At 51.8% G+C, this 12,909-nt stretch overlaps 1 protein-coding gene across 1 annotated transcript; it reads right to left on the bottom strand.

Moving 5' to 3' along the window:
• Positions 1–30: 30 nt before the first annotated feature.
• On the bottom strand, positions 31–12,094 carry LOC128725135 (uncharacterized). The gene is made up of 7 exons (XM_053818856.1): positions 11,960–12,094; positions 6,344–6,539; positions 3,224–3,368; positions 3,044–3,157; positions 2,532–2,974; positions 2,273–2,445; positions 31–2,183 (listed from the first exon to the last, which is right to left on the bottom strand). The coding sequence occupies exons 1-7, from the start codon at positions 12,092–12,094 to the stop codon at positions 321–323; spliced, it is 3,069 nt and encodes a 1,022-aa protein (XP_053674831.1). The 3' UTR covers positions 31–320.
• Positions 12,095–12,909: the final 815 nt, after the last annotated feature.

Genomic DNA, 12,909 nt, shown 5'->3' with positions numbered 1-12,909 from the left:
TGTACAGGTTAGATAAAACTTGGTCCGCGCCATTGTGCTCGCTAAAATGGTTACGATTACATGCGTTCCGTCCGGAGGTGGGGCGCGAAAGAAAGAAAGAAAAAACAAGGTTCTAAACGATGACGCTTAGTCTACAACCTCGCCTAGCTACGGTTGGGGCGCCACGCGTGTGCGCTTAAGGAAACCGTCGGACCGCCTTAAGGAGCGTCACTCCGATCGGCGAACCGCTCGTGATCCTAATAATAAGCTCCTAAGATATTGGCACTTTTAAACGTGAGCGAGTACGCCGGGAAGCAGAACATGGGGTGGCCACTACCCGCTCAGACCATTCCGAAGTCCGTCATCACCTTGCCGGTGTCGGGCTCGGCGGGTGGAGTGCCCGTTTGCGCCAGGAGCCGTGCGTCGTTCTTCAGCCGCATTAGCGTCTGCTGCTTCTCCTGATTGATGTTCAGCTCCACAAGCGTGTCGATGCTGTTCAGGCTCGCGTCACCCTGCAGGATCTTCTGTGCCGCTAGCGACGTAAAGTTGAAGCTCAAATCGGACAGACTTGGGAATTCGTACATCTCCTCCAGCATAACCGGCTCGTCGCGGGTCACACTCTGGTAGCTGAACCGCCGGTCAAGCTCGTCGTAATGCGAGTACCGTTTCCGGTCATCGGTCCGGTTCCGGTCTGCCAACAGCGTGCCATCTCCACCTAGATGTCGCTCAGGTGCTCCTACGCCGTTCTCCTTTACGAGGATCGTGATCTTGCTGTCACCATTCGCCAGCAGGTTAGGTTCACTCGACACCGATAGGCTCTTCTTCATCACGATCAGACCATTGAGCGGTTGAGCTGGTGGGATCGTTTGGCCACACTTCGGACCACAGGGATCTTCCGCTAGCGTCTGCTTCCCGTCCACCTGACCGTGGTTCGAGTTGAGCTTCTTGATCTCCGAGTTCGAACGGCGCAGGTTGCTCTGCAGCGCTCCGATCCGTCCAGTGCAATCATCGTAGCCGCGAGGTGACGTCTTCTCGATGGCCAGATCACCGCAAATGTTCTTGCTATCATGCTGGATGTTCTTCAGCACGTTTTTGTAGAAGAAATTAGCCGGAGGCTGCACCGGAACCGTCGCCATCGGTGCCAACGGTTTGCTGTTGTTCATGGTGCTGTTTTTATTGTACTTGTTCAGCTCAGGCGGACCGCACTGCTGCACCACCGGAACCGTGTGGGTTGTTCCAGTTGAAGGTGAAGAACCCGTTAGCCCACCGGATCCGGAATTCGGCCCATTCGGTGCATCACCGTTCAATCGGAACTGCAGCAGTGACTCGCTTAGCGCTGTTAGATGATCGATCGGTTTGGTAATGTTAATGCTGCCCAGTCCGGTACTTGTGGGGCCTTTAGTTGGCCTTCCATTGAGGGCTGTTGGTGGACTGCCCTTCAAACCACCACTGCCATTGGTGCTCGTGTAGCCAAAGGTCGTCTCAAAGCACTTGTAGCTGTTGTTGGCCTTCGTCGTCGAGGCCATCGCCGTCATAACCGTCGTGACCGTGCTGGGTGCAGATGTTGCCGTTGGTTTTAGCTGGCCGTTTAGCGACCCTCGATTCGGACTTCCGGTACTACTGCCCGAGCTTGGAGGCTTCGTGTCGTTGTTGATGTATAAGCTCCCGGAATTGCCCGTTTGCTGTGACTGTTGCTGCTGCTGCTGCTGGATGGCCGTGGTAATGGTGGAAGAGGACACGTGCGACTCCAGACTGGAGTGGGTGCTGGTCCGCGTCGACGACAGCTTCTCACTGTCGAAGCTCGACGGTCCGGAAGTGACGTACGTCATTTTCCCACTATCGATACTCGAGGGTCCACTCGCGATGCCAAGACTGCGGCTCGTTTTGTGCTCCATCTTGCCCTGGCTGTCGCTGGTACTGTGCAGCTTGTCAGCCGACGAGAGTTGCTTGCTGCGAGCCACCTTGTAGTACCCAGAGCTGGCCGGTGTCGAGTGAATCGATCGGGGCAAACTGCCGCAGTAGTACGAACCGGGACTCTTGCCACGACGCACCGGCGAACAGTCACGGGACGAGATGAAGAACGTCGACTCACTGGAGAGATTTCGACGGTGGTGACGGCGCCGGGGCAACGAAAGTGACCGCTGGCTTACGTCCGAACTGTCGTAGAAGGTGGAGTTCAACAGGCGTGACTTGATTGGGAAGTCCTGCGGAAATGGAACAGGCATTATGCATTATTAAGCCGAAAGTCACTTCAAGGACTTTAAGGAGGCGCCTTTAGGGTGGGCTTGCTTACCAAATAGTCCGTCGTCTGCGTACCGACGCTGTGAAGGTGTGTGGTCTTTGAGTTAAACCACTCCGGCGGTGGAAACTGGGCCGAGTAGGTTTCGAGCTGCTTCGATTTGCTCTTCGAGCGGGTGCTGCGTCGGAAAATTCGCGACAGCAGCGATTGGGAGGACGCTTGCTTTTCTGTGGGGTGCAACAAGATGATTAATAAGTGCATGTCTGTGTGTGTAAGGATCGCGATCGCGTTAAGGATCCCGTACCGGACTTACGCGCTTCGAGAGTGGTCGATTGATCAGGACTCGCCGGTGGAACTGTGCCATCCTTCCCGATCGTTTGAGCGTAGTTCTTCGAAAGGCTTCTCGTGGAAGCGGACCTTTGCAAGCGTTTAGACGAACCGAAAAACCGCAGACTGTGACGTCGCTCGAGCGTTTTCCCATTGCTCGGGAAGGACGCACTGCGCTGTTTGCTGGCCGATCGCGCGTACAGGATCTTATCGTTCGGGTTGCCACCGCTGATCACGTCCGCTAGGTTGGTCTGGATGCACTGGTGCGTCTGATCGCCGGCACGCTCAGTCGAAATTTCGCCGTACAGACTGCTAAGCGCCTCGTGGCTGCTCATGAGCAGCGTTTTGGACTCCTTCGTCGGTGCCGGGTTGTCCAGGTCCACGCTCGGGAAGCCATACTCCAGGGTGTTTGTTTTGTTGCGTCGTTTCCTGAGCGTGGAAGAAAGGCAACGTTTCAAAATGGACTGATCAACTGGGACCGTGGGCGGTGGGACTTACTCAGGCGTGACGATGAAGTAGCCTTTGGATGTTTGGTAGATTTTGATTTCCTGCATTAGCTGCACGAGCGTATCGTAGATGACCTCTACCGACGGTTGCTGCATGTGCGTGAACCTGTGGGAACGGATCAAACGAGAGCTCAAGATCCTGTAAGTCACCGACTTTGCATCCATCACTTACCTTGTGCGTAATCGATTCCGTATGTTCTCGATGGTGGCGGATTGACCCTGGGAGGTCAGCTCCATGATGACGTCGCAAAGGGCCTCCGTGAGTGGCGTGAACTGCGTCTGCACGATCGGTGTCACGATGCAGTCGTCGATGTCACCTAACGTGGTTTAGAGGAATGAAAAGAGAGGGAAATGAAATGAATTAATGTATGAATTCTTAGGACGAAGCGAATGTCAAAGCAATGAAGTTAAGTGTGGTTATGATCCTGCTAAATGTATCCCTTTTCGAAGACGATTGTATTAGACTGATGCATTTGAGGCTTTCCCTCGCAAACCGATGTCCTGCAGAAAGCTCGATCGCCTGATAAAAACCCCCAAAAAACACCATGCCACCCCTTTTTGGCAGCCATCCCTCCAAGGAAACCCATATCCATCACATCTGCGCACGCACCGACGAATTGGTTGGGGGTTTTTCCTGTAGCAGTTTAGCATAGCTTTCGAATTGTGTCGCGCAAAGCAAACCATGGACAACCCATCTCCCGGGGCCCTTTCTAAAGCCCAGAAAAAAAAGCACCATCCATCATCATCCGTGCGGGAACGCGCGGCATCCATCATTCGGGTAACAACTTCATTAGCCCCGTGTTTCGGTAGTCGGTGTGTCGGTCATAAACAAATTTGTTGATTTACTGCGCGCCAGCTAGGTGGAGGGCATTTCGGGCCGGGTTTTTCTTTTCGATTTCGTTTGGCCGTACGTCGTTACTCGCGTTTCGAGTTTCCCCGCGAGGTTTTTCGGGGTGTAACAAACCCGCGTGTCGTCTGAGGCTGACGCATAGACTCGTCATGCTCGTCCATCCGGTAGCTCCCGCTGGGGATCGTGACTTGGAACACGGAAACTCGCCAAACGACCGAACCAGTTGCGGTAGCGTTTTGTCACGTTCGCGCCAGAGATCTCCCGGACCACGGGTTGTTTTTTTTCGGGAGCTTTACTTCCTTCTGAAAATAAGCCCCACCGTGGGGTCGGACACAAATTGCTTATGTCAGCTCTGCCAGGGCTTGATGTTTCCAACGTGCCCAAGCGAAAGCAACCCATGATTATCGTTGCGGCGATCAGATCAGAGCTCCCGTGATCGTACGGATACTAATTTGAGTGGTTAGCAACCGTGGCCAGAAGTCCCCCCTTCCCACCTCTTGACCTCTTCTCCAACCCAAAAAGAAGCCATCGCGGCATCAGCTGGCAGATGAAGCGCTCTGACCCAAAAGGGCTGGAAAAGCGCGATCGGGCAAAAAACGGGAGTTGCAAATAGCTCACCATCAACGGGCGGGAACCGTTTTTCGATCGGTGTTAGATAAGCGGAACAGTCTCGACGAAAAGGGCGCATTGCACCCTGCGGGAACGTGACCCCCCGGAGGCGGCAGCCTTCAACGGGCGTGATCGCACCCCCGGTACTCGAACCCGGTGCTAGCGGCTCGGGTGCGATGCTACGCGGAAGGGTGCCCGGTGTGTTTTATTTGTTTTAATTTTACGCCCGTCTGGCCCTGCGCCGAAGGGCCTAGCGGGGGGAGTTGAGTTGCAGCGACAGCTTAATTTCTCACTCCTGAAGTTAAGCGAGAGTGACAGTAGCGAAAGGCGTCAATCGGATCTGTCCGCTCGTGAGCGAAAGGGAAATTTTCTCCCTCCGGTGTCCAGGTGGGGTGGGCCCTTTTTGGCGTCACAAGGGGGTGTTGTTGGTGCATCGGCTCGAGCTGGATGCGCGTGACAGACAGGTTCAGCAGCCGGGGGTGCGTATCGGGGTCGTTTTGTTAGGTTTTCGGGTGGTTTAGGGGTTGAGCGATGGGAATGCTGGCTATTAGAAGCCAGGTGTAAGTTCCTGCGGTGGTGCTGGTGTAAGCTGTAAACCTGTCGCAGCCGTCCAGCTTAAAGGGTCGTGGGGTAAATTAGGGACACGATCCACAGGTCCCGGGCTTTTTTTTTATTGTCCCGCGATCGCCTGTGAAATGGAAAGTTTGGGGAACGCGCGGTTATCGAAAGGTGCTTAGCCTGCAACGGATACCGTTGATGCTGTTTTGGGGTGGCTTTTTTCAAGTTCCCGATTAACGGCAGTTTAACAAATGTCACATGCCCAGCGGCAGGGGACGTGGAAATTTCAAGCGACGCGTTCCTGATTAAGTAAGAAGGAAGTCGAACAAAAGCCCCATCGTCTATCGGTGGTGATAACGTTTTAAACCTTCGAATGCCTAACCCGAGAGGTCAGGCGATGCGTCGCAGAAGCGCACCGTGGCGCGTATTATATTACCAAACTTTTAACGACCGGAAGCCTCCGAAGGCTGTACAACCGCTTTGCCCAAATATTGATCCGCCACTTGTCGAAGGGATTGTGTGCCTAATTCAGTTGGATGATAAATATTTATCGCCAATAATCCTTGTGCTCGTGTGTGCTTATAGCTGTTAAGCGGTCGTTCTGTCCTGCCGGTGAAACTCTCGAATGATGTCACTCGCCTCCGTTAGGTGGGGCTTTTATTTGAATGCGATCGTTGAAGAAACACGTGGCAGATGCGACTCTGAGAGCGTGAGAGCCTCCAAAGTTCATATCTATTATCAGGTACTGCTAGGCGAAGCAGGAGTCGCCCACTACGCGTCAATGCCAGAACATGGTTGAGCCTCACCATCGTCGGCGAAACGTGGAAATTGTGGTATGCAAATGTTGACTTTTTACGATGCCGACGCCAATCGAAGGTGGGATTATAAACGCATTAATGTCGATTGTGCGGTGATCGTAAAAATCCGACCAGTCCATCGCACATGGAGCATGGTCGGCCGAAAGGAATTCGTTCCGGGGGTGTCCAGAATTGTACCATATTCGGGTCGGTTTCGTGGTTTGGTTTTCTTATCAAACATCGGGCAATAAATTTGACCAACCAAAGTAAGGGGATGCTTTTTTCATTTGGCGCATACGTGGACTGCGTTGGCTTTATTCTGCCAAATTTTAGGGGGACATTTTTGGAAGCGGAACCGATTCGGATGGTTTTGTTTCAAAACCTGTCGCAGGTTTCCCGTCTTCTTTTGTTATTTGGACGGCAGGATTATGCACGGATAGCGGGTCCGTAACGAATGCCACGGCAGATGGGGACTTACCTACGGAGTTGATCAGATACGTGGCCGGCGGTTTGAGGACGCTCCGGGCGTAGGCACTTCGGATGATTTCGAGTGCGCAGGGTTCGGCCGTTATCAGCAGCATGCCGGGCGAAATGTGACCGAGATACTTAAGGACCTTCGTGGCGGCCGCCAGCGGTGCGTTCCACCAGCACTGGAGGTTAGCTGACAGAAAATTCTGCAACAAGAGCGAGAAACATGGGTAAAGAATTAGGCTTTGGGGATAGAACGAGTGATGCTATCGCGAATGAGATAAAGTAGGTGGGTGGGAAAAGGACATACCCTAAGGAAGAATAACAAAAAAAAACTCCATCTAAAAATACAAGGGACGTAAATCGGAAGACACTAATAAGGTATTTTGTTCGATCACTCCTGCGCCAAAGGAACGTCGAATTGGGGCGCATATGTTTTGGGAAATTTCCTCACCAGACTGGAAATGGCTTAATTTCACGACCCGACCCGTGGTTGTTATCGTAATAATACGCCACGATTGAGCGCCTGTCAAAAAGGCATTCAAGGCGCTCCGGTCGAATGGGCTGACCTTAAAGGGCGGATCCCGTGGCCACGTGCGCCCGGTAAGAGGTCCCGTGGTGCTGGCAGGAAGCACTTCGGTTTGGAAAACGGCTTCATTCGCCGTACGGATCCCGCTGCGAGCGCTACATTCCTCAAATGCGTGCGGTTTGTCTCAAGGCGGTCCGGCAATCGGAAACGGACGGCACACGGTGCGGAACGGCGCGAAACTGGCCAGGAAATGGAGGATGATGTAATGCTAGAATGGGATGTGATTTGAATTCATAATCGCGTCCAGGTCGGGTCGAGCTGCGTAGCGCAGGGTTCGCTGAAAGCCACGCGAGTTCATTCCACCCACTGGTGAACCGTATCGGAAAGGGCGCCGTGCATTGGGACGTCATTTTTTTTTTCTTATGTTGCTCCTCCACCGACCATTTCGCCCGTGCTTTTATTGTAATAATCACGCTGGCTTTTAATAAAGAAACTCATTGTTTCCGGCGAATAAAACAGGAAAACATATTATCTTTGGCCTGTCCGGGCACACCGTGGGTCGCGCGTGATGTATTAAATTTCACCAAATGGAACCCGTTCCGGCGTGCCGTAAAAGTATTATCGCCACACTGAGGCACCCCTTCACTGGTGAAATGAAAATATCAACATATGTCCTTATGGGGCGGAAATCAAGCGACTGCCGGGGAAGCGGAGACTTATTCCGCATCACGGTTTGCAAATCGTCTGCGGTCGGCACGTTGTCTGGGAATGGAATTAATCATCGGCGTCTCGTTTTGCTGCGTCTAGCACAATTTTTGGGTTGGAAAGGTTCGCGTGTGGTAATGGACGGGAAGGATAAATGCCAGTTTTTTTAATGCTGCACGATTCGCTCTTGGGCGTGGTGATGAGTTTTTGCAAGAGCAATCATAATCTGCTCGAGCCGGGCGAGAAGTGAATTCCCAAATCGCCAATCGACGCATCCGGGTAAAAGGGACCTTCTCATTTGAATATGGTGAATTTATGGAAACGAGCAGTTGGCTGTGAACGGCGGGCCAAAATGTCATCCATTAATTGGTACAGTTAGAGCATGCCATGCGTTTTAAAAACCGGTAGGGTGCCTCCGTTTGGATGCAAGCTAGAAATTTTAACATTCGTGGTACTAATTTTGCCATTTGAGATAAATCAAGTTGTTGTAGAAATGGTACAAATTGTCGTAGAACATTTGAAAAACAATAGAAAGCGCGAAGGGCTGAACATTGCCACCTGTCAACGCCAGTAACAAATGCAATCAATCACAAAGGTGTACCTCCAACTATCATCATCATCATCATCATCTTCATCATCATTACCACTATCGTCGGCATCATCTTCATTGCCATTCCGAGGTGCGTGTGTTCTTCAATTTAATTCATTCCATATTAAAGCGAATGTACCATTTACACCCGGCATCCGGCCTGGGTCGGGAAATGTGCAGCGACAAATCAGGACATTCGTTAAACGCGTACGCATCCATCTCCGAGGGGACGCTTTTCGTTTGCCTTCTTCTTCGTTTTCGGCTGGTTCAGCAACGGAAAGGGCATAAAGGGAGTAACGTTTCGGCACGGTCCGGCGAAACACACCCCGGGAAAGGATCGCAGCAGGCCCGGTGGAAGGAAAGAGCTCTGCTCGTACATCTTGCATGAAATGTTGTTACCAACACCACCGAAGAACCGGGTGGTTTCCTGATTCGATGCCAATTCGCATCTCGAGCTGAAAGGTCCTGCGGGATGGAACCGTGAGCTCGGCAATCGGATTACGGTAAAGAAAGCGAACGAACAACGCAAAGTTCGACGGATAAAGTTGTTCTTTGTGCGCACGTGTTCGGTTCGGTTGGCAGATTCACGATATGGCGCGTGTCTGTGTGTGCCTTGGTTTTTCGGAGGAAGTCACGAGGAAGACCCTTCCAAAACCAGCCGGTGCAGGATGGAAGTACACCAAAAATCAATAAATTTTGCACTCGCCATTTTCGGACGGCGGCAGCATTTAGCGAGCGGTTTTCGGTACGTTGTTTATAGTTGGCTCAATTTCCGGTCAAGCAGTTTGTCCAAAAAAGGGCGCGGGAGTAGTTTGAACCACAGCTCTCGTACCTCTCCACACGTTCTTTTTGAGGCTTGTTTGCTCAGCTCTCGAGCCAGCTTGTCTGGTGATGGTGCACATCCTCTGGCAAAAAGGGGATGTAACGTTTTTCTCTCCGGATTCGCTGGCGTATCAGATGGTTGAAATGTTATGGCCAAATTTCGATTCCCGTACTTGGGGCGCTATGTTTATGCGCTGCAGGTCGTTCACAGCTGAGCCTTTCGAAGCGGGTTGCGGTTGAGTCTGAGGGCCAGCGGGAAAACACAGTTAGCCGAGGGAAAACAGTTACCACTCCCCAGGCGTCGTTTCTCGCTCGAGAAGTGCCCGCGTGTTGTCTTAGGGGCAAGCCAAATCTCCACCCAAGGAAGCAGCACCACAAACGTACACCCCTACCAAATCGGGGGAATTAGCTGCGGGAAAACAAATGTTCTGCGTCGCTAGAGCGTGTTTGGTTGGGCGCAATTCGCCGAGAACTTGTTGAAACAATCGCCTCAATGATGCCCCTCAGGTGATGTCGTGCGAGTTTTATTTGTTTCTGGCAATTTTCGATGCGTTCCAACTGTTATTGACTGAAGGGAAATTATTGTGTCTGAAAGAGCATTCGGCGTAGGGGAGAATTTGCTGAAGACTGTTTTCATTTCCACGGGAAAAAGTACACACTGGTGCTCTTACGTGTTATTGATTGATTTGGAACGTCTGTATTATGCTTGCCTAAGTAAGCATCAATATTTTTCTCATTTCAATATCGCCCTCTGGAAACAATATGCAACATCCCACCGAAGGGTGCTAGCATTTGTTGAGCTAATTTCCTAACGCCATTATCTTACGGCCGTTGATCGAATTGGTGTTTTCTTTCTCTAACACCGGTACCTGAACAGTCTTAATCCGATTTAGCGTCATTGCATCACTCGCCCGGCGGTTGGGGATGGTTTCCGAAACCGATCAAATAAGCATGCAAAACGCTAATAATGACAGCTCGGTTGCGCTCATCAGCCGTCAATCTGTCCCGGTGCGTCCGCGAAACCGAGCCGAGCGTGAAGCAATTAATCGAATTAGTGCAAATAAAAGCGCCAGGATCGAGCGTGGCAGCGCAAATGAACCACGCAAACCGTGCACTTCGATCACCGATCGGGGCTTAAAGTGAGATCAATAATGAACTGTTATTTAGCGAAAGAGAGGGAAGGCTTTTAATTTATCCACCCACCCGCGAGCCGCGTGCAAACGGGCCATGACATCGGGAAAACTGGGTGGGGCGGGAAAAAACGGATCGTATTGAACGAAACGGGAAAGCAAAAGCAAAACCACGAGGAGTCCCAGAGTTGCCAGTTCCATGGGAGGTTCTTAAGAATTAAAACAATTCTTTCCCCAGTCTGCACGCAAAAGCCACAGAATTACAAGACCGTTTTTAATCCCTAACAACACACCGTGAGATAGTTCCCGGGTCTCCGCCAGCTCGCTGGGAAATGGGCAGGCGAAATGTGCGATTTATTTCCCGTCCGTCAATGCGCCGCGCGAGGAAAGTGAGATAATTTCATGTTTTGCGCGCGCGCGCAAGCAAATAATGACCTAAAGACCGGTTTACGTTGGTGGAGGGGTTGGGCTTTTTCCTAGACGATTAATGCGTTATGCCGTTTGTAATTGTCCGGTCTCTTGGCTCGGACGCCCGCCTGTTTCCGAGAGCCCGAGATTGAGAGTTGAACAAACTTGCCTTGCTGGTTGGGCGGAAACCAAACCCACTCGGAAGCCCGGAGCTCTTTTTTCCGGTGTAATGTATCTTATAAAAACAAATAACAAATCGACCACAGGACGCGCGGAAATGATTCGTTTTACACTCGTTTGCACTTGAGGTTTTTGAATTAAGCCATGCCCTTTGGTACTCAATGAGCTTCAACGTCCTGAACCTTACACGCTATCGACGACGAACGGTTGGTGAGACAATTGATCGGTTCGATCGGTTCGGTTTCCTCTTTGCGTCAACCACTCGAAGGCCATTGGCGGCGGAAAAACGCTTGCTGTGGGAAAACCCGCGTTCGTGTACGAAGGGTTTCCCCGTTGAGCAGGCAGATCAAGAAACTGAGCCGCAGGGTAAGCGATGCAATTAGAAATAAAAAACGCCACGGCATGTGGCGGTGTGAAAAGCAAAGAAAAACAGGCCAACGGAAACCCGCTGCAAAAGCAAAACCGCATTAGATCGCATGTAAAAGTGTGTAAATAGAGATCACTTAGCAGGTAACTAAGGGAAGCCGTGCTTTTCTTTTATTGCTTCTCTTTTTCGTTTCACCTTGTCGCTCTAGACGGGCAGGATCTCATGCCGATTGTCGGATCGCGGGGCCCCATTTCCGTTTAATCTCGCTTCTCGGTGGCAGTGTGGCCCAGCCGAAGGAGTGTGATTATCACGTGCCGATAGGTTGGCGTATTCCCTCGATAACAATGCGGCTGTATCGGCGATGTAACGGTCGCAATTTAGCGCTCCGAACGGATACGATCGGAAGGCATCCGGATGTTTTCCCCTTTTTTATGTACTGCTTTGTGGCTGTTGTGCGTTTGAAGAATCACGAACCACGCGGACACGGTGGTTTCGAACCGGGTTGCATAATTTATTCTGTCACTTGCGCTGCGATCACTTTCGCTGCGATATGCAACCGATTTGCATTCTTGATAAGCTCGCTTAGAGGAACTTGTTTGCTGTGCACTTCACTCGGGTATTAGCCGTGAGGAGAAAGTGATGATCAATGTCGCTGAGCTGGGGGCTTTGTCAGGGTTTTCCAAGACTGGTCATGATTTAGCGTTCTGGGTTTAAAATTGAATTTCGACAATAAATCATAAAACCCACCTTCTCACCCTTTTGGAGCGTGTTTAGACGCAAGCGATCACGGCAATTCCCCAGCTATCACGCTCGAACCACACAAATCATTGGAAAATATAGCACTGCAAGGTAATTTTCCCGCCACAGGAGGGGCGTTTTTGGCCGCCCGGACTCACCTGGAAGATCGTGTAGCCGCTGTCGTACATCCAGAAGTCCTCGGGCGGGTTGCCCGGTTTGGTCAGCTGTATCGCGAGACATTGTTGCAGTATCAGCCGACACTTCTTCGGCGTTCCGGGCGAGTTCGTGCTCATCCTGGGGGCGATCGGCGTCGATCGGCATATATCTGGCTGCTCCGTTGCGCCCGTTCTAAATTCGTTCCGGTTCGCCGATGCCGGGGTCCGGAGGTTCGCTAGGGTTACGCTGTTATTGGTTTCTCCGCTGGCCGCGGTATCGATTGCGGCCCTTTTGCGCCTTCAGGGCGGGAGGGCCCAGTGATCCGGATGATTAATGCTTTTTGCGTTCCTGCTGCGTTTTTGCCGCTATCAGCGACGTCCCTCGGCGGTGATCGCGTTCCGATGCTCGATAGCGTATCATTAGAGCGCACGATCCACGCAAACCATCGGCCAGTTCGATCCGTCCTGGCGCTGCAGTGATCGAGCCGGGTGGTGCATCTGGAACCGGGACGACAGGCGATCAGCCACGGTAAGGATCACCTCCCAATGGCTGCGACGAACGATCGTGGGGAGTCCGGCTGATTGCACGGGGTGCTGCGAATTGGCAAAGGAAGGAAAGCAATCGAACGTTAGATAAAATGAACACTCTGCGTGAAATGGGGCAGGGGATGTTTCTTTGTTTTCGCAGGTTCGACAAAAGGAGGCCGGTGGCCTGATATCGCGATCGTATGGCCTAGATCTTTAGTGTGTATTCGATCTGGTGACCATTCAGTCGATGTGAATTCCTAAGCGCCCCTTCAGGGCATCCCGTGCACCTGTTGGGTTCGTTCGTTTACTGGCGAAATATTTTTCCCAACTGGGATGGTCTTCTGAAGCCCATTATCTATCCTTACCGAAGCCCGCGTAGAGCCGTAGCGACAGTTGAAGCGACTTTTTCACAACCGATCTCGCTC

This window comes from Anopheles nili, chromosome 3 (genome assembly GCF_943737925.1).
Source record: "Anopheles nili chromosome 3, idAnoNiliSN_F5_01, whole genome shotgun sequence".
Taxonomy (NCBI): Eukaryota; Metazoa; Arthropoda; class Insecta; order Diptera; family Culicidae; genus Anopheles; species Anopheles nili.
Note: the sequence above shows the minus strand (reverse complement) of the source record. Positions and strands in the feature narration are given on the sequence as shown.